Source organism: Dendronephthya gigantea, unplaced genomic scaffold (genome assembly GCF_004324835.1).
Source record: "Dendronephthya gigantea isolate DGI-Jeju-01 unplaced genomic scaffold, DenGig_1.0 000125F, whole genome shotgun sequence".
Lineage (NCBI taxonomy): Eukaryota > Metazoa > Cnidaria > Anthozoa > Malacalcyonacea > Nephtheidae > Dendronephthya > Dendronephthya gigantea.
This window is the reverse complement of record NW_021163135.1, coordinates 280685-299889: the sequence shown is the minus strand read 5'-3', so window position 1 is coordinate 299889 and position 19205 is coordinate 280685. Positions and strand designations below refer to the sequence as shown.

The following is a 19205-nucleotide window of genomic DNA, read 5'->3' as shown; positions in this document are numbered from 1 at the left end:
CCTCGCAGGGCGCTCCGCGCCCGCTCGAGGACAAATTTCCCAATTCTTAATTTTAACTGAGTAAGGCACAGCGTTCGGTTTAATAGGGAGATTTAGCATGAGGACGTGAACGTCAAAAACGACGTGAAAATGGCGAATAAATGGCGTGATACATTCAAATATGGACATGCCACGCCATTTACTCGATATTTTCACGTCGTATCATATTACAATTGAGGGCCTTTAAATATATTCAGATTTTTGGCACTTCAATCGATGCAGGAATGAAGTGTGAAAGTGCGAAAAATCATAATTGATTTACCCTCGCCTATTCCCGGCATTATACCATAGTATACACATTAACCACGCTTGCTCTTGTCAGCTACCTCTGTAGCTCAGCGGCAAGAGCATTGCACCGGAATCGGAAAAGCGTAAGTTCGATTCCTGCCTGAGGACCTATAGTTGACTCACTTATCCACCAACTGTTCCTGGTTGAAGTGTGTATAATACCACTCGAAATTAAGACCTTTAAACCTTTAGTTACAAAAAACTGAAAAAGTGACTAGAATGGATGATTGGTTATAAACATGCCTATAGTCTCCATACTTAATTGAAATCAGAACTAAAGGTTTTCAGGCTGAAGTACATACTTGATCTTAAACATAGCCTTACATAGGCGTAGGTGTACTGTCTAATTTTCGGGCAAACATTTTGGATTTTTAGACACAAGCCAATCAGATTATATTCGAGATTATATATTCTATACAGCTAATCTTAGTTCACGACATCATAAAGGGTAACGACAGAACTTAGATCATGCGCAAGGAGACAGTAGTCCGCGTCTTTTTTATTGATAGTATAAATACGCGCAAAGATCAATTTCTAATTTACAATTGACTGAGAAATGAGGCTGTTGCTGTACAAAAATAATTGAATTACTCGAGTACAGAAAATTCGAAGTTTCACGTACTGAAGTTTCAAAAAATGAAGGAAATGGTTGCTCAGTTTTGTTACGGCTCTAATTTCTGATTGGCTGATTTTTGTACTCAGATCAACTGGATAAACATCAGTCATCATGAAGACGCCACATGCCTATCACCGATACGGTTAAAAAGAAGCCCTCGCCAACTTTGCGAAATGAAAACAACCGTTGGTAAAACGTTGGATAAAGAAAGAATCAGGTGAAAAATTCAGGTGAATGGAAAAAGTTTGGGGTATAATAGCCTCAACCCCAACCCCCCCCCCATCCAACCGGAATTGAGAGGACTTCATATTAAAATTTTTGTAATGGTGTAGTGAATATCAGTGGAACTTATTCAATATTGACAAGGAAATAGGTAATCTACTTTGAATTTTAGTATATTTCTTGGGTTTGCAATTAAAAGATTATATAATTCTGATTTAGTATTTGGTATGATTTAGAACGTCGTGAATACTGTAATCTGTACGTATAAACGTTCGTAGATATAAACAAGACAGCTTCTCTTACGTTAACTCCGGCGTGCCGTGCGCGTGCCTTTCTTTTCCATATAAAGCTTTTGAACGTAAACAATACAGTTCATACTCATTTAGATGCCTTGCGGACGTAAATGTTGTTCGATATTCAGACAACACACCGTGCTTTAAAAGTATAGAAGCGTTGTGAACCTAAATGTTGTTCAACATTCAGGTCCTGTTTACATGGAGCGAGTTATCCCGGCTAGGCGACGTGAAAACTGCATATAGTGAAAGACTAATCAAATCAGGTTAAGCTTTTAATATGATGCGCTTTTTACCTCCATGTAAACAGGCCCTCGGAATTCAGAAGCACATCGTATCAAAAAGTATAGAAGTTCAAAGATGTAAATAAACCGCATGATATGTTTACATAGCTTTCACATGACTTTCACAGTTTCACTTTGTCTTACGCTTTGGAATTCGCGTTTATATGATAACCTTAGAGCTCATATTAGCGTGTAATATGTGTAATGTGTTCGCGAATGTAAATGCATGGTTCATGCTATCGTATTCGTCAATCGTGTGCGACGTGTCAACGCGCCATAGACGACCACATCTTTAAACGGCGAAATATAGCAGCAATATTATTAAAATAGAACCAGAATCCACATGTATTAAATATATTCTTACCCCAATTAAACCTAAACTTAATCGAACAGCATCAAAAGAACGGTTTATTCGTGCCTCGTGGAGGAATTGCCGTATCATGCGGGCGAAATCAAATTGGCAAAACATTTCGAGTAGTGCACCACAACTCTTGCGAAATAAAACTTTGACGTAGATAAATACGGTCACATACGCTCTTCAATAAGCGTCGCATGCATCCAGTCAAGTCATGGGTACAAATGAGCATTCCACTTCAAATACTAGTATATTTCCGCGCCAAAACACACTTGCGACGACGAAAAATAATAATAAAACTAGAATTTACTATCCCAAGTGAAGTGCTGCCTCAAAGGGAGAGCAGATTGGGGGTAATTTTACGGGCAAAATTATGTGAGCAAAATTTGAAAAATAATTTTATGACTTCACTAATAGAAATTGCTTAATTATATTACCTTTAAATTCAATAAATTTTAATACCCATACGTATAACTCATTCGGAAATATTTCGCAAGGCTTTCAACAATAGATGTAGTAAACCTACTTTAACTCCGCATTTATCACACCAATGGATATATCAAATAAGTTATTTTACAGTAAGAGTCAAGGCCCAAAAGGGCCTTATTCCTGATTAATCCAAGATTAATCTGTTCTAATCTGTGCAATAAATCTATAAGGTGGATTAGCATTCAAAGTTGATGAGACTGTTGCTGTTCCTAAGAATCAGTACTATATCATCATAATGAAAAACATTTATAAGAAAGATTATTTCATCATTATTATTTTGTAGTTATGAAAATAGATAAGCATGACAGATTGAAAAGATGATAAGATAGTAATTTAGTAGCACATAGTAATTTAGTAGCAACATAGTACTTTAAAATTACAATATCTGGTTATGCAGTTTTGATATATGATCACTGAGTAGTGTTTAATTCTTATTCTGCTAGATGTTATGGTTTTTAAATTATATTATACTTATTGTAATATATAACTAAAAATTTAAAGAAAATAATTATATTGAGAGAATTGTATGAATATAAGGGAAGTAGGGAATTTGTCTAATTTCCATATTATCCAGATATTAGTGATGTAAAAAAATAATAGTACCCGATTTAGTATATAAATTGGAATAAAATGGATTTTTTTTATTATACATGAATTACATTTCACTTATGATATAATAAGTACCGAAATTGATATATGTATACCCTTTAGTAAGCAGGAGTCAGATTGCCATTTTCAGGTATTTTATCAACTTGACTGGTATTTTAAAGTAATGATATACGTACATAAATTAAATTTAAGTTCTCTCCGTGGCAAGCGAGCACATATGACTCGATGGCCTGTAAACAGAATTTACAGTGTCGTTCTTTTTTTATCTACATGCACTAAATCATCCGGAAACAAACAAAATGTCAGTTTATGAACGACTACAACGACATTTGCGTGATCAAATAATCTAATAGCTTATTAGTCTTAGTTTTCGTATAAATTATTAAAATTGTAGTACTCGCCGCGGTTTTGGCTGCTCTTCGACGACTCATTTCTGTTGGGGTAGAAATTACAATTTACAAAAGCAATAAATCATCGATAAAAATATTCTACAGAAATACGTCAAAAAACGTCATAAAAATGTAAACGTCATCCGACAAAAGATTCAAGTTTACTATCGCTAAGACGCTAACCAACATTGCTATGGCGCGTGGAACCCGTCAAAATTCTAAGCTTCAAATATTTGTTCTATTTTGGCAACTACGGCGTTCTAAACTACACAAAATCCTTCTAAACAAAATTTACTCATTCGGTAAACGTCGATCTTTTATCCTTGCCTAAACTTTAAATATGCTTTATAAACTTATTTATATTTCCTGTACTCCTATATTTCTTCATCACAATTAATAAGTTCATTTATTGGTTCTAAACTTCAGATATCAGTGTCTAAACTCGTGTTATTTTACTAACACGATGGTAGCTAATCTGGATGATGAACAGAACTGAAAAAAATGAGAGAAACACTGTCGGTCTAAGAAATTTCTTCGATAGCCTAGCATGCCTGTTGTTCGCTTGTTGTTCGACACTCTTTGCCCTCGATCCAGATTTTGACCTTGATTTCGGTTAGCATTTGTAGCCGGACTGGCCGCATGTTGAAAGGTTGGAAACAGTCGAACAATCTCTGATGCCATGGTTGGAGACGGCTGAGTTTGTTGGGCATTATTTATAGCAGATCGCATTTCTCGAAGGCGCGAAATACTTACGATAGCATTTGTAATTAAACCGTCAACCCCTCTCTCACTTCTTCCATCCCCATTTTGGTTATTTTGGAGCAGTATTTGAGAAGTATTAATCTTTTCCGCCATATTGTTTGCCATATAAATTAAAATAACGCGCGAGCTGAATTGTGGGTGATTGGAATTTAAAATTCGAGCTTAGACCAGTGAACTGGTTTAGACACTGATATCTGAAGTTTAGAACCAATAAATGAGCTTATTAATTGTGATGAAGAAATATAGAAGTACAAAAAATATAAATAAGTTTAGAAAGCATATTTGAAGTTTAGGGAAGGATAAATGACGTTTAAAATGACGTGTAAATTTTGTTTAGAAGGATTTTGTATAGTTTAAAACGTCGTAGTTGCGAAAATAGAACAAATATTTGAAGTTTAGAATTTTGACGGGTTCCGCGCGCCATACATCGCTGATCCATGCATATACATCCGAAAAGAGGTCTGGAAAGGAGTTTCGATCCGCAAGAATAGGAAAGCTGCCTAAAGGCAGCAAAAAAATAACAAAAGCAAAACAAAACCAAGGCCATTTTTCAACTCCGTCGCCAACGCCGGAGTATTGAGTTTCTACTGTACACATGCATGCCTACCTAATATAAATTTTTGAATATTGTCTGTTCTTGCTGTGTTTCTATGCTATTAGACATATTTTTTTTCAAGTAATAACTTATGTTGTGCAAAGAGTGCAGCTATTTGTACAGTGCTGATGAGAAGGATGAAAGTGCTTGCCACTTGCAGAATTTTGATCCTAGCCGTCCTACCACAAATAACCGACAACAACCACCAACAAATGTCAACAACCAACAACAAGCTCATATTTATAAACAACAAACCCATAGTCATCAACAACGATGAAATAGACGTCAATATTGTGTTTCTTACGTCTGTATTCTAAAAGCTCACTCACACACAAACTCATTGAGTGGGAAATCTTAATCTTCTCGTAACGTTTCAATGGCGGTATTTCCAGCCGAATAGGGTCTTGATTTTCAGTGATTTACCTTATATCTTTCCATCTATTCCGAAAAAAACTTTCTCATTGATCAGCATTAACAAAATTCATATGTCACACTCAATGAGTGTGAGGGTGAGTGAGCTTTTTGAATACAGGCGTTAGACTTATTATTCGTGTTATTTAAAAATAAAATAGTACTGCAGATTCCAGTCTGGACAAGCGTTCCCACAGTCTGGTCTTGTTTTGATGCTCCACATACCATAACTATATAAGACCAGTTTTTCATGCAATCCATAGAAATCCATAGATAAGCACTCCCACTTTCTTTGGTAATTCAGTTGACTTAACAGGTTCTTGGGACGCTGTTTGTACCTTCGCTTGGCATGGGATACATTCATTTATACGAGATTGAACTTTGTTTTCCAAACCTGGAAACCATATACCCCTGACCTAAGAAGTTGCTTTGTCTTCACCAAATCTTGATGCCCCTCGTGTGCAATATCAATTACTTTCTTGTGAAGAGATGTGGGTAGGACTATTCTTTGGCCACGTATGATGACCTCTGAGAAATAGCTAATTCACTGCTTATATTCCTGTAAAGCTGTAAGGCTGTAAAGTAAAGCAGTATCTTCGTTCGGAAAAATTGCGTTTCAGATGATCATAAACTCTTTTTAGGACCGGATCTTTCCTAGTCTCTTTCCGAATGTCTTCTAGACTGAAGGGCAGTGGCACATCTCCTTTAATGTCCCAACAGACGCGAGATTCGTGTTCTTTGACCTTTGTCTTCTTCATCTTTCAATGTATGATAAATATCACACAATTATGATCCTCCATCAAGAGGCTTTTGTCGTTGCTTGTCCTCGATATCTAAAGCTATGAACAAGTTTTCGAGCCGTGCTGTCCATTTCTTCCACTGCAGCCCAGCGAAGAAGGGTCCAAATTAACATCGAAGGGTGGGAAAATCTAGTGAAGGTTTCACCATCAATCATACACAAGATAAAATCTTCGTCCACGTCAAAATCTCAACATGCGTTTGCCGTTATGACACTCTCTCTATCCCCTGTTATCCTTCTATTTAATATATCTAAAATATACATCAGCTAAGTAGAAATCAAAATGAAAGTATTCAAGATGATGATATCGGCCGCATAAGGTGCTACCAACTGCAGAGCCGTTTTATGATAATTAGGGGAAAGGTGCAAATTTGTATGTTTATGTTCCCATACAATATAAAAATACTGAGGATATTTTAAAAAATAATTATATTGTACTCATCATATACCTTATCATTTTCATTTTAGATCAGAATAATAAGAATTGGGTTTTCAATAAGGCACAACGTAACGATGGGTTCAGCATTTGAAATTTCATTAATCTTTTGGATTGCGCTTTATTTTTCCCTCACCACTTGCATAAATGGTGATTCTTATGTTTGCAAAAAAGTGAAGTGTGGATGTGAATTTAGTACTAAAAATGGAACCTATAAAATTTCAATGGACAAAATCAGCAAGAAAGGAACTTATTTGTAAGTCATATTTTTATCATTCTACTTGTTACATGGGTTTTTTACATAGTGTATGACATAATTAACTATATCGAGTAGGAATGTAGAATTAATGATAACCAGTGCGAGACAAGGAATGATTTGCTAGTGACCAGGCTCTGTCACTTCCTCACCTGTCACTTCGGCGAAAAATCAGCTGAAAAATCCGTTTAGGTGATTGTCGCGCAGTAATCCGAGGCGATCATAACCAGCTGATCTGAGATCATGACGTCATAAAGCGTCTCGACAAAACTGAGTTATCATGTGCCTGGTGTTATTTGTACTTATTCTTCCAACTAATAGTATAAAGGGTGAAAAATTTAATGAAGGAAATGATAACTCAGTTTTGTCGAAGATCTGGCTTCTGATTGGTTGATTTTTACACCCAGATCAGCTGGAAAGATATTTCTTCTCAAAATCGGTATGTTATTTCGGGATTTCTCTAAGATATTCAAAATACGCTGATTAAAATATCACTTAATTAAGCTTCCCTTAACTGAAGATCGCAGTATTAACAGTAACAAACTGTAGCATTATTTTATACCACGAGTATTGTAAAGCGAGCCTTAAATCCGTTAAGTTTTTTTTTCGCGCAAGACTTATTCTCCCACGCGGCCAATCTCCATTTTGGCAAGTAAAAAAAATCGCTGTCGCATGTGACATATTTGTGACCATTTTATTGGCATTCAGCGGTTCATTCAACTTTCTGTTTCTTCGTGATAACTTTAGCGGCTCATTCGACTTTCAGCTTAATTCTTTATGCTTAACATCAGCTGCGGGTGAGGGTTGTAACTGACATACGACACGTTACATTAACAAAAAACGTAAAAAAATAGTGCGTTTTGTTATGCGTATACCCAGGTATTTCCGAATCTATAGAAACAATGTACGCTTTCTAAGCGTACAAGCTAAACGACACTTCACGGATATTCTCTTTCCCCGATCGAAGGACAAATCTATAAATACGATTTTAACTTTGAGCCTTAATCTCCTTGATTTTTCAGGTAAAATATAATTGTAATAATTTATACCAAAATCTAGTTAACGTTCCCTTTATCTAATGAAAGTTATTTCAGTGTAATAGCTTCACTGGTTAAAAAGTTATAATCAATCAAACGGGAGTACTTTTTTGGGACGCCCGCGGCAGGGTAATCTTTATTGCGATAGAAAAAACATATCGTTTACTGTAGTATTTTATTCTATTATTTTATGCACATTGTATATCAGTCTTTTTCTGCACATCCAGCAAAGAAATTAGAAATGGCTACTGGACCTACTTTGTTGATCCATGTTATGGGTTTACAATGAACACTATTTGTACGGGGGTCAGAGTAAGTATTTTCACGTTCAGAGGATCAAATAAGACGGTAGATCTTTTTTCTATATATGTTGCTAATGTGTGTTTCACGCGATGTAAAAATATGCAGAAAAGGCGGTCATAAAAATTTCTCCAGTATCAAAGTCACCTTCGCCCAAAACCTGCGTCTCTATATAAATAAGTCTCCATGGAGACTTATTAGGATTACCATTACTGGAATAGAAAAGTTCTAAATTTCCCGTTTAGCGCGAACAATTAGTATATTATTTTTATCCAAAAGGGATTATTTTTATCCAAAATGAACTGTTTAATTTCAAATACTTGGTTAATGGTTTGGTGTAACCATGTTTTTCTTTATTTAGCTGTGCCAATTTGCAGACGGACAGTCTTTTCCTATTGCAAAAGATATAAAAAGTTATGGTGATTATAATGAAGACCAGAGATCATTGACAGTTAAATATGCACCGGTTACCTTTCAAGGGGCAACGTACGTATGCTATAAATTAGAATTAAATAGTGTAAACTATTGGGTTAGATTAAGTGACACTATACTAAAATGCAACGAAACTTCATTCCACGATCAAATTGATAAATATTTTGGGATTTTAACCCTACTTACATGCAAGTCAGAATTTTTATATTGCAAGTATATATACTATAATGGTTAGTTGCTGAAATGACATTACTGGGGAACCTGTTAAAGGTAATATAAAAATATGAAAAAAATTCATAAAAGTATTGCGTTTCCACCCGTGTTAAATCGAAGTCCGCAACTGCAATATGTATAATAGAATTTCGAATTTTGTCTCGTGCCTTATATAATAACATGGCAGCCATCTTTGATTGCGAAATCCTACATTATGAACTTTTATATGGTAATTAATGTCCTGAATTTCCGGTTATGGACTGCAATTTACGAGTAGATGGGTGACACAACCCTAACAAAAATAGCGACAGTAAGAATAGGCACATAAAGCCTTATGACTTGAATACTTACTAGTGGTGTCAAAAATATGTGTCGCAGCTTTGTTTTTTGTATTCCTGATTTCATTCTTGTCGGGCTCTGATCTTTACTTCTTAGTTTTAAGATATTCTATCAGATTCTGACACTGACGTTTATGCAAGTCAAGTCTTATTCTTCTTGCCTCTTCTGAAGTTAACTTTTCTTCAGACGGTTTAGACTCACCAGTATTTTGAGAAGCGGCAGAAGGTAGGATATCGCACGAAACCCCAACATTAGCAGGCATCGTTTCCAAAAACTATACAACAAATTGAAAAACATTGAAAATAGGAATCTATATAGGGAATGTAGTAACAAATATAATTCGAATGTAATAAATTAAAAAAGAAACACTTGGCGCAGCTTGTGCAAGCTTATTCCATGATATAAGACACTCATTTTTCTATCAACTGTTCCTGGGCTTGAATTTGAAGTGTGTATAATACCACTCGAAATTAAGACCCTTTAAAAAATAAAAATAAATAAATAAACCATCTATCTATCCAGAATATTCCTGCATCGAGTGAAGTGCCAAAAATCAAAATATATGATTGATACAATCTCAGCTCGCACGGTATTAATCGCAGGCGCACTATCAAACAGAGCATGCGCAGTAGTGTCAATACAATCTCAGCACGGTGACAATCTCAGACCTCTATACCGGGCGCTTTGGATTACCCCAGAAAGCACAGCGATTACGCAACGCGCTATCATGCATGTAGTTCAGTTCCCGGCACCATTAATCGGGTGCAGGGATAAATCTTCGGATCCCAGCAGAGGGAAGGTTTTTCTGTGAAACACACAATGAAACTTCGACCATTTAAGTCTTGTTAAATTTTTAAATCCTGCCAACTCACCCGCGGCTCGTAGTGACAATGTCACGTAAGCCTTAAAGTGTTGATGCTTGATTGTGGTGAAAATTGATATATTTACTTTGATAGAATCTTCATAGAATCGTGTAAAATAATTGGGTTTCCCACAACGTTTCTTTTCGTTTTCCCGTAGGCGTCATTTGGAATTAATTTTGGTATATGACAGCGCAACCTCGGTAACGGTGTATCAATCAAGTGACTTTGATTATGTAAGTCTGTTTTAATCAGTGGCGGATCTAGGGGTAGTTAAAACAAACTACTGCAGCTTAAAATCGTAACATTAATGGTTTTTTACTTAAAAATATTCTTTTGAAAGTTATGAGCAATACTTATAGCGTTGTTAATAAAGTGTTTTGAATTTAAAATTTGGCTGTTTAATTAATTCTGACTACCCCTATATAGATCCGCTATGTTTTTCGTCGTATTGCTTGCTAACGCCTTTTTGAAATCACTCTCACTGTGTGACAAAGCAATTATAGTAGTTTATTTTATTTTATTTTTATTCAGTCACAACACAAGGCCACCTTTTTGCCGCCTATTGCGTTTTTTTATGAGCTAGTAAAAGTTTAAAACCTTCTTAAATTGAATTCCTAATTATAGATACTTACTAACTGCAGATGTTTCTAATCACTTGATTTTAAAATGTTATAGAAAGTCGCAATAAAATCACCAAGCATTGTTCCTCAAAAAGTTCATCCAGGTTCAAATCAGGACAAATCAAGCAGCCTCAGAACTGGCAGCATCCCTTTCGAAGTCTAATCTAATCGCACTCTAACTGGGGTCACAACTAGGGGTCTCATAGCTTTCAGCTTTTATTAAACGCCTCTGCATGGGGTTTAATCCAGATGTAGAAGTGTGTGTGTAATTTTTTTTTATTGTAAAACAGTGTTGCCTCTTCTCACAGGGCTATTAGTTTGTAACACTATTCTGTGCTACCCTCATTCAATAAAGAGTTTACTTACTTACTTACTATGATCGATCCTACTATAGCGCCATTCAGTAATGCGAGTAAAAATTAGCCTTGGCTGAAAATATATATAATAGAAAACATTGAATGGAAAGTGTTAGGGATGTCATACTTAGGAGTTTTCATATTTCAATTTTCATGCTGAATGATGCCGAGACAATTCAACTGCGGTGCAGTTTTTAAATCTCTGCCTGACTATGAGCCGCAGAGCTTATATAGTCAAAATAAAAAGGTTTGGCATAGTGTTGCAGTGGCTGTAACCCGAAACCATCGATCTCGTGACTGTCTTAATTTTATGCTCGTGACTTCATTTTACAAGATCAGAAGAACTTATAGTCAATATTGGCAAGGAAATAGGTAATAAACATTGCTTAAACTTTGAATTCTAATATATTTCAGGGGTCTTGTAATCCAAATATTAATTATATAATTCTTCTCGATTTGGATTTGGTATGATTTTGAACGTCATCAATACTTTATGCATACAGTGGCGGATCAAGGGTAAGGCTACAGTGGCTGAATAAAGGCTACAGCTCGAACTTGCAATCATATTGGTGGACTTTTATTTAAAATTATTCTTTAGAAATTGAAAACCAATGTTGTGTTAAAAATGCAGCTACAGTTCTGTATAGTGCTGATGAGAAAGATGAAAGCGCTTGCTACTTCAGTGTAGAATTTTGATTCTAGCCTTCCAACAAATGTCAACAACCGACAACAAGCTCATAATTATCGACAACAAACCCATAGACAACAGTTCCATCGTTGACACAACGATGAAATAGACGTCGATTTTGTTTTTCTTCGACTTATTATTCGTGTTATTTACTAATAAAATAGTATTTTGATAACATATTCCAGTCTGGACAAGTGTTCCCACAGGTCTGGTCTTGTTTTGATGCTTCCACATACCATGCCTAAGTCCAGTTTTTCTCACTAGTTTTTCCACTTTCATAACTCTAAATATGCCTTATGGGTTAATTGCTGTTCTATAACGTGTTTAGTAATATAACTCTTTTGTTTTAAGACTCTTCATGAGTGATAATGGGGGGAATTTGTGATATATCATTGTAGAAAAGTTGATATGGAAACGGCTCCCAAACATTTAATTAATATTCATTATTCAATCATGCATGACTGTTAATTTATATACGCTTGTTGTCAATTGTTGACGTTAGTAGGACTTGATTTTAGGAGGAGTGTGACAGTATCTTAGTATTATATATTCTATTTTATTTTTTTATTTTTTAATTTTCTCCATCCTTTAAAAAACGTTTCGTTAAAAATAGATAATTACAAAACTACGATACTCTGAAAATACTTCAGTTAGTAAACTGCAATGCTCTAGTAAACTGAGGATAGATTATTGATAGTCAGAATAAAATGATAGTGTAAAATGATTCATATTATTAAGCATTGAACAGACCTAATAGAGTAAAACCTGAGCTTCGAGATTAGGCTTTTCTCAAAGGCCCAAAATGTGGATGCATCAAAAGTATATTTCAAAGAGTTCAAAATTTATAGTTTTCAGGGGAAAACCTCAGCACTTGAAATCAACTGATGATCATTTGTTGTGCAACTGATAATCATTAAGATATATTTGGAAAATAAATATTAAAGCCCAATGGTGGAAATTGTATAGTAATGTTAAAAGGTTTTTATTCAGTTATATACGCATGGTAGGAGATCTTTACAAGGTTTTGACTGTTGTTTTTAAATGCTCCTTCTTGCTCTGGTCGTGCCTTCTTCGTCTGTTTTTGTCTTGTTGAGCTTCTTTAACGAAGCCTCGGGTGTTGTGCACGCCCTTTTATAGTAAAGATTGAGAGACACTTGTTCACGTCATCAACCAGAGTGGGCTGATCCTTATCCAACCAATCAGCGTTGTAAGTGAGAAATGTGGGTTGGCGTTAGAAACTCACTCCAGCTCTCATATCTTGTTTATTCAAGGTGTTACGAAATGCGTATATATAATGTAATTTAGCATTGTTAAGAAATAGAAGGTCAATATCGACGAGGAACTTACTTGGGGAACATGTCACACAAAATGAAGTGTAAAATAAATATTATTATGACCCTTCGGAATCACAAAATTACTTTTCCTGTCATAAGGTGACAGCCCATGGGATTTCCTCCGAAACAATAGTATGTCGTACAAAGTACAAGTGTCACGACTCAAGAACATAAGTTCTAGGCGGATACTAGTTTATGTCAGTCATCTCTTTGTTATATTTTGCTCGGTTAAGCACTTGAAGCCTTACGTCACTAAAAGCTTAATTCGATGAAATTATTAGTAAAATAGTTTATAAGTTGAGATACGGTTCACAGAGTAATAAGTTGATAATTGTACTTTAAGTTGATGATAAATATTTTAAGTTGTGAACAAGTTTTAACAGTGATCGATTAAGTAAAAGACCAACTTGACTAGTGCGTCACCGGCCTTAAGTAAACAAAGTATGAGAGCTGGACCGAGCTTCTAACGCCAACCCACACTTACAACCTACAACGCTGATTGGATTGTGTGAATCACATCACCTTGCACAGCTAGGGCGTCTTCAAGATCCCCTCAAATTTTATTATAAAAGGAGGCGCACAGCAACAGAACATTCAGTGGACTAAATACGAGAGTGGACTAAAAGGAGTGGATTAAACACGAGAGTGGACTAAAAGGAGTGGACTAAACACGAGAGTGGACTAAAAGGAGTGGACTAAACACGAGAGTGGACTAAAAGGAGTGGACTAGCGGAGTAAAGAAGGTATATGAAACGTTGGAGAAGCTCAACGACAGAACTGACGAAGAAGACAAGAACATTTAACGACGATCAAGATCGAAGATAGAAAAAGAAGAGAACAGTAACGAACTTTAGTTGAATTATTGTAACGATCCACTACCTCGCGCAGAAATAAAAACCATCTAACAAAGGCGTTGACGCACTAGTCGAGTTGGTCTTTTGCTCAATCGATCAATACTTAAAATTGTTCACAACTTAAAATATTTATCATCAACAACTATTAAAATTTTCAAACATTGCTTCTGTGAACCTTATTTTACAACTTAACTACTTATACTATTATTTTATTCGAATTAAGCTTTCTCTGACGCATAACGCTTGAAATGCTCGACCGGGCGGAATATAAAACACCATTGATTGACATAGGAGCTTTGCAGCTGCCTTGCCTAACAGTAACGCAGCCTCAGCACTATTCACAATTGACAGCTTACTGTAGGGATTTTTAAAGTTTCAGGGGAGAGGTGAAAATTTGTACGTTTCCATACTATATGAAAGAAATACTGAGGGAGTAATACTAAGGAAATATCTTTAAAAATCTCTTTATATTGTACTCATCATATACCTTATCATTTTGGCATTTCAGATCAGAATAATAAGAATTGGGTTCTCAATAAGGCACAACGTGATGGGTTTAGCATTTGAAATTTCATTAATCTTTTGGATTGCGGTTTGTTTTTCCTTCACCACATGCATCAATGGCGATTCTTATGTTTGCAAAAAAGTGAGGTGTGGATGTGAATTTAGTACTAAAAATGGAACATATAAAATTTCAATGGACAAAATCAGCAAGAAAGGAACTTATTTGTAAGTCATGTTTTTTATCATTCTACTTGTTAGCTACATGGATTATTTAACATTTGTTACCTGAATACAGTGTATGACATAATTAACTATATCGAGTAGGAATGTAGAATGAATGATGATAACCAGTGAGAGACAAAGAATGATTTGCTGGTTGCCAGGCTCATTATAATTCTGTGCGATTTGTATTGCATCTTGATAACACTCAGGGGCATAGGTTTGGATTATGAGCTCCTTCCTCAACTGACTTTGTATGTTCCTAAACCATAAACATTCAGACTAAAATTCGACTTAGGTCTTTCAGAAGGGAGCGAGGCACGTGTCTGAGATTTCGGTTCATTGTATGTGAGCACAACGTGAACATATAGTTCGCAGAAACAATTCCTAAAATCTTTATAACTGTAGAATGCATAAGTCTAAAGTAAAAAACGGCGTGTTCTTTTGACCTGATTTATTTAATGAACTCCCAATACCCGCGTTCTGTTCTGTCCTTTGGCAACCTACACTCAGGGCCGTACCTAGTGGGGGGGGGGGGTGTTTGGGTGCTGACCTAAAATTTCCGAATGGAAGACCAAATGTCCATATATTTTCCGACGGGTACACAAGAAAGCCAGTTGTTTTTTACAGTTTTTCTATCATTCTTTATTACGACCCCGAAAATAATTTTCATCGTTAATAAAAGTGTCACTGATAAAGCTACAGTAGCGCAGTGGCGCTCATGCCTAATTTAAACAAATACCTCAAACGCATTGCTTGGTTCTCCTGCCACTTTATACCCAACATGTCGGCGCGTTTTCAAATAGTCTAAGTGGCATAATTCTTTATGCTTCTTTCTGTAGTCGTTGTCAAACGATGCATGACAAACCAAGCACTCTACCTTGAATCGTTTGCTTTTGCTTAACATTATTTTAATATCTTTATTATTTGCGGCTCAACAAATTAAGACTTTTAGCGCAAGTATTGAGTATACAATTTTTTGTTTTGAAATTACAATAAAACCTTTTCTATAAAGAATAGGTAGAATATTTACAAGTCACTTTATAGATGATCGCAAAAGCGAAATGAAAAAGCAATTAGAATTAATTTAATTAGTCTCAAGATTGTTGAGGCGTGTTAACACAATTACGGTAGGCTAGATCTGGAAGTGATGGTATGCTATAAATGTCACAAATCTTAACTGCTAAGAGAAAAGAACTATTTAAAATTTTAGCGAGAGAAACTAAGCGAGGCTACGTCCTAAAAGGCGGAATATTTCGTGGCCGTTACTATCAGCTCAATAGTAAATATTTCGTAACTTCAAAATACAGAAACTGTGTTTCCGAATAAGAACAGATTTTTGGAATATTGCGTAATAAATTCAACTTGGGGGGGACGGCACTCCCCCACTTGGGGGTGGGGGCTCGGCACTTGGAGGGGGAGTGCCGCGCACCTGTCACTTTGGCGATAAACTCGCAGCCCATTTTGAAAAATTCGCCTAGGGGATTATCGCGTAAGAATCCGTGGTCGCTCGATCAAAAGGTATTTTCAATAATCACCTTTATAATAGCATTTAAATTGAGATGTAAAACGAATGATTATATGAGTACATTTCTATATATCTCTTCCACATCCAGCATAGAAGTGAAATCTGCCTACTGGACCTACTTTGTTGATCCATGTTATGGGTTCACAATAAACATTAATTGCACCGGCGTCAGAGTAAGTATATTTTCACGTTTAGAGGTATTTTTCCTATATATTCCGTTAGTCTGTGAACGTTAGCTATCATTTTTTGCGCGGGGCATAAACATATGTCGAAGAAGCGGTTCTGAAAAGTAGGAGATAAATCCTATCATTATATAGCAAGTTTAAATGTTTGAGTCTGATTGGTTAAAACTACGTCACGTTGTTTTTCAGGTTTGAACCAGGGGTTTAATGAAAGCGGAAGTCGTTATTTTTTGTCATATCACGCGACTTAAACCTCATGCAGTTTCACGCGACATATGACCCAAATTTCGAGTATCCCTCCTTTTTTGTCGCATATTTTCATCCGTTTTCTTTGAAATTTGCTATATAATAAAACACTTATTGGCTGATCAATAAGTCTTAATACTTTTCTGTCAATTTTTCTCTCAACCCTATATGTATCTATATAACTTACCTAGTAGTTACCTTCGCCCAAGACCTGCAGTCTATGGAGACTCATGCATTGTACTGTGAAGATTTTTTCTGTGGTTTATATTATGAATATACCATTGCTAAAATAGAAGAGTAAATTGTGTCACTAAAAAACCTCATGTATAACTTCGACGTTCTACATATTTCGACAAAGGTTCTTATACATTTCGGCAGTCGCTAAATTGAAGTCGATATTTTAGCCAAGCAGCGCTCAGAAGGATTGTCAAAAAAGAAATCCATTCTGCAATATTTTATCGATGATATCCTTTCCGTATTTTAAAAAATGTAGTAATTGAAATTTTGTGTGATTATGTTTAGTTATATAAGAGCTATAGCTCTAGCTAAATTTGAAAATGAAATATAGCATATTTCAAGAAATATTAAGTTATTTCACCCGAGAAATACATTTTTATTTGAACACCAGTCCTTTCTTAACATTTCGGATCACTTTTAAACTAGTTAGCTAATCAATTTATTTGTTAATATTAAAAAGGCTAGCCAATGAGAATGCCTAAATTTTTAATACTTCATATTAAATGGTAAATAATAGATAATGTACCCTTTTACCCGAAGTAGTCAATGTTTATGCGTTCTGATTGGGTTACAAAATATATAAACAAATTTGCTGATAAAAAAAAACAAATTTGAACTTGTTTTCATGCAGATGTTTAACTCGAGCATTTGTTTGCAATTTTTTTGTACGGGATAGAGGATAGATGTTCATGTTTGTTCCTATAGTCTTTTTACTCAAGGACGTATTACACAAGAGGTTTAAAAATATTTACTTCGCCACGTCTCGGATAGTTTAACTGCCCTTTAACCTGTTCAATAGTTAAACACGTTACATGATGTTTTTTCTTACTATTTGAAACGTTGCAAAATAAATATTTTGAAACTACTTGCGTAACATCCTTGAGTACAAAAACTAAAAAGAAACATGCATGTGATCCAAGAGGGATAATTAAGTAAAAGAACTAAAAGGTGTGGTGTAACCATGTTTTTCTTTACCTAGCTGTGTCAATTTTCAGAGGAAGCGTCATTTCCTATTGCAAAACATATAGAAAGTTATGGTGAATATAATGAAGATCAAAGATCACTGACAGTTGAATATGCACCGGTTTCCTCCCAAGGGGCAACGTACGTTTTGCTATAAATTAGAATTAAATAGTGCAAACTATTGGGTTAAATTAAGTGACACTATACTAAAATGCAACGAAACTCCATTCCACGATCAAATTAATAAATAATTTGGGATTTTAATGCTACTTACATGCAAGTCAGAATTTTTATATTGCAAGTATATATATAATGGTTAGTTGCTGAAATGACATTACTGGGGAACCTGTTAAAGGTAATATAAAAATATGAAAAAATTTCATAAAAGTATTGAGTTTCCACCCGTCTTAAATCGAAGTCCGCAACTGCAATATGTAAGATAGAAGTTGCTTTAATTTCGAATTTTTATCTCGTGTCTTAAATAATTCTATTATTTCATGACAGCCATCTTTGATTGCGAAATCCTGGCATTATGAACTTTTATGGTAATTAATGTCCTGAATTTCTGGTTATGGATGGGGTTATGGATGGGTGATTACACATCCCTAACAAAAATAGCGACAGTAAAAATAGGTACATAAAGCCTGATGACTTGAATTCTTACTTGTGGTGTCAAAAGTATGTGTTGCAGCTTTGTTTTTTGTATTCCTGATTTCATTCTTGCCCAGCTCTGATCTTTACTTCTTAGTTTTAAGATATTCTATCTGATACTGACGTTCTGATACTGATCTGGTTCTGATACTGACGTTTATGCAAGTCAAGTCTTATTCTTCTTGCCTCTTCTTAAGTTAACTTTTCTTCAGACGGTTTAGACTCACCAGTATTTTGAGAAGTGACAGAAGGTAGGATATCGCACGAAACCCCAACATTAGCAGGCATCGTTTCCAAAAACTACAACAAATTGAAAAACATTGAAAATAGGAATCTAAATAGGGAATGTAGTACCAAATAATTATAATTCGAATGTAATAAATTAAATAAGAAACAAACAATCTGTCAGCATGAACACACGAGGCGCAGCTTGTGCAAGCTTACTCCATTATAAGAGACAAAGATATTTTTGCAAAACATGCACACCTGTAGAATGCACAATCTTCAAGTAACTTTAATCATGCTTTAATTCACAAAATATAATGAGAAGGATGACAATGCGCAAAAGAATCCTCCAGAGTCCAGAAAAATTCCGAATTTAACTCCGAAATTACAAAACACTTGTTTGCAAGTAAACAAATATATGATTGATACAATCTCAACACAGATAGTATTAATCGCAGGCGCACTAACAAACAGAGCATGCGCAGTAGTGTCAATACAATCTCAAGCACGGTGACAATCTCAGACCTCTATACCGGGCGCTTTGGATTACCTGAGAAAGCACAGCGATTAC

The 19205-nt window shown here is 35.3% G+C and overlaps 1 protein-coding gene and 1 long non-coding RNA gene across 2 annotated transcripts; both read left to right on the top strand.

Annotated features, from left to right (window-relative positions):
* The first annotated feature begins 1239 nt into the window (after positions 1-1239).
* On the top strand, positions 1240-11016 carry LOC114535791. The gene is made up of 6 exons (XM_028557117.1): positions 1240-1316; positions 6620-6843; positions 8108-8192; positions 8542-8666; positions 10185-10260; positions 10703-11016. The coding sequence occupies exons 2-6, from the start codon at positions 6665-6667 to the stop codon at positions 10808-10810; spliced, it is 573 nt and encodes a 190-aa protein (XP_028412918.1). The 5' UTR covers positions 1240-1316; positions 6620-6664; the 3' UTR covers positions 10811-11016.
* Positions 11017-11303: 287 nt separating this feature from the next.
* Positions 11304-16579, top strand: LOC114535792. Its single transcript, XR_003688361.1, has 3 exons — positions 11304-11375; positions 14388-14608; positions 16219-16579. It is a non-coding gene; the product is annotated as an uncharacterized LOC114535792 (long non-coding RNA).
* Positions 16580-19205: the final 2626 nt, after the last annotated feature.

What these genes read in the sequence shown, in the direction of transcription:
- LOC114535791 (XM_028557117.1), top strand. Translation starts at nt 6,665, where the DNA reads ATGGGTTCAGCATTTGAAATTTCATTAATCTTTTGGATTGCGCTTTAT. An exon ending in CTATTTGTACGGGGGTCAGA is followed by an intron (nt 8,193 to 8,541) that starts GTAAGTATTTTC and finishes TTCTTTATTTAG; the next exon opens with CTGTGCCAATTTGCAGACGG. An exon ending in AATCAAGTGACTTTGATTAT is followed by an intron (nt 10,261 to 10,702) that starts GTAAGTCTGTTT and finishes AAAATGTTATAG; the next exon opens with AAAGTCGCAATAAAATCACC.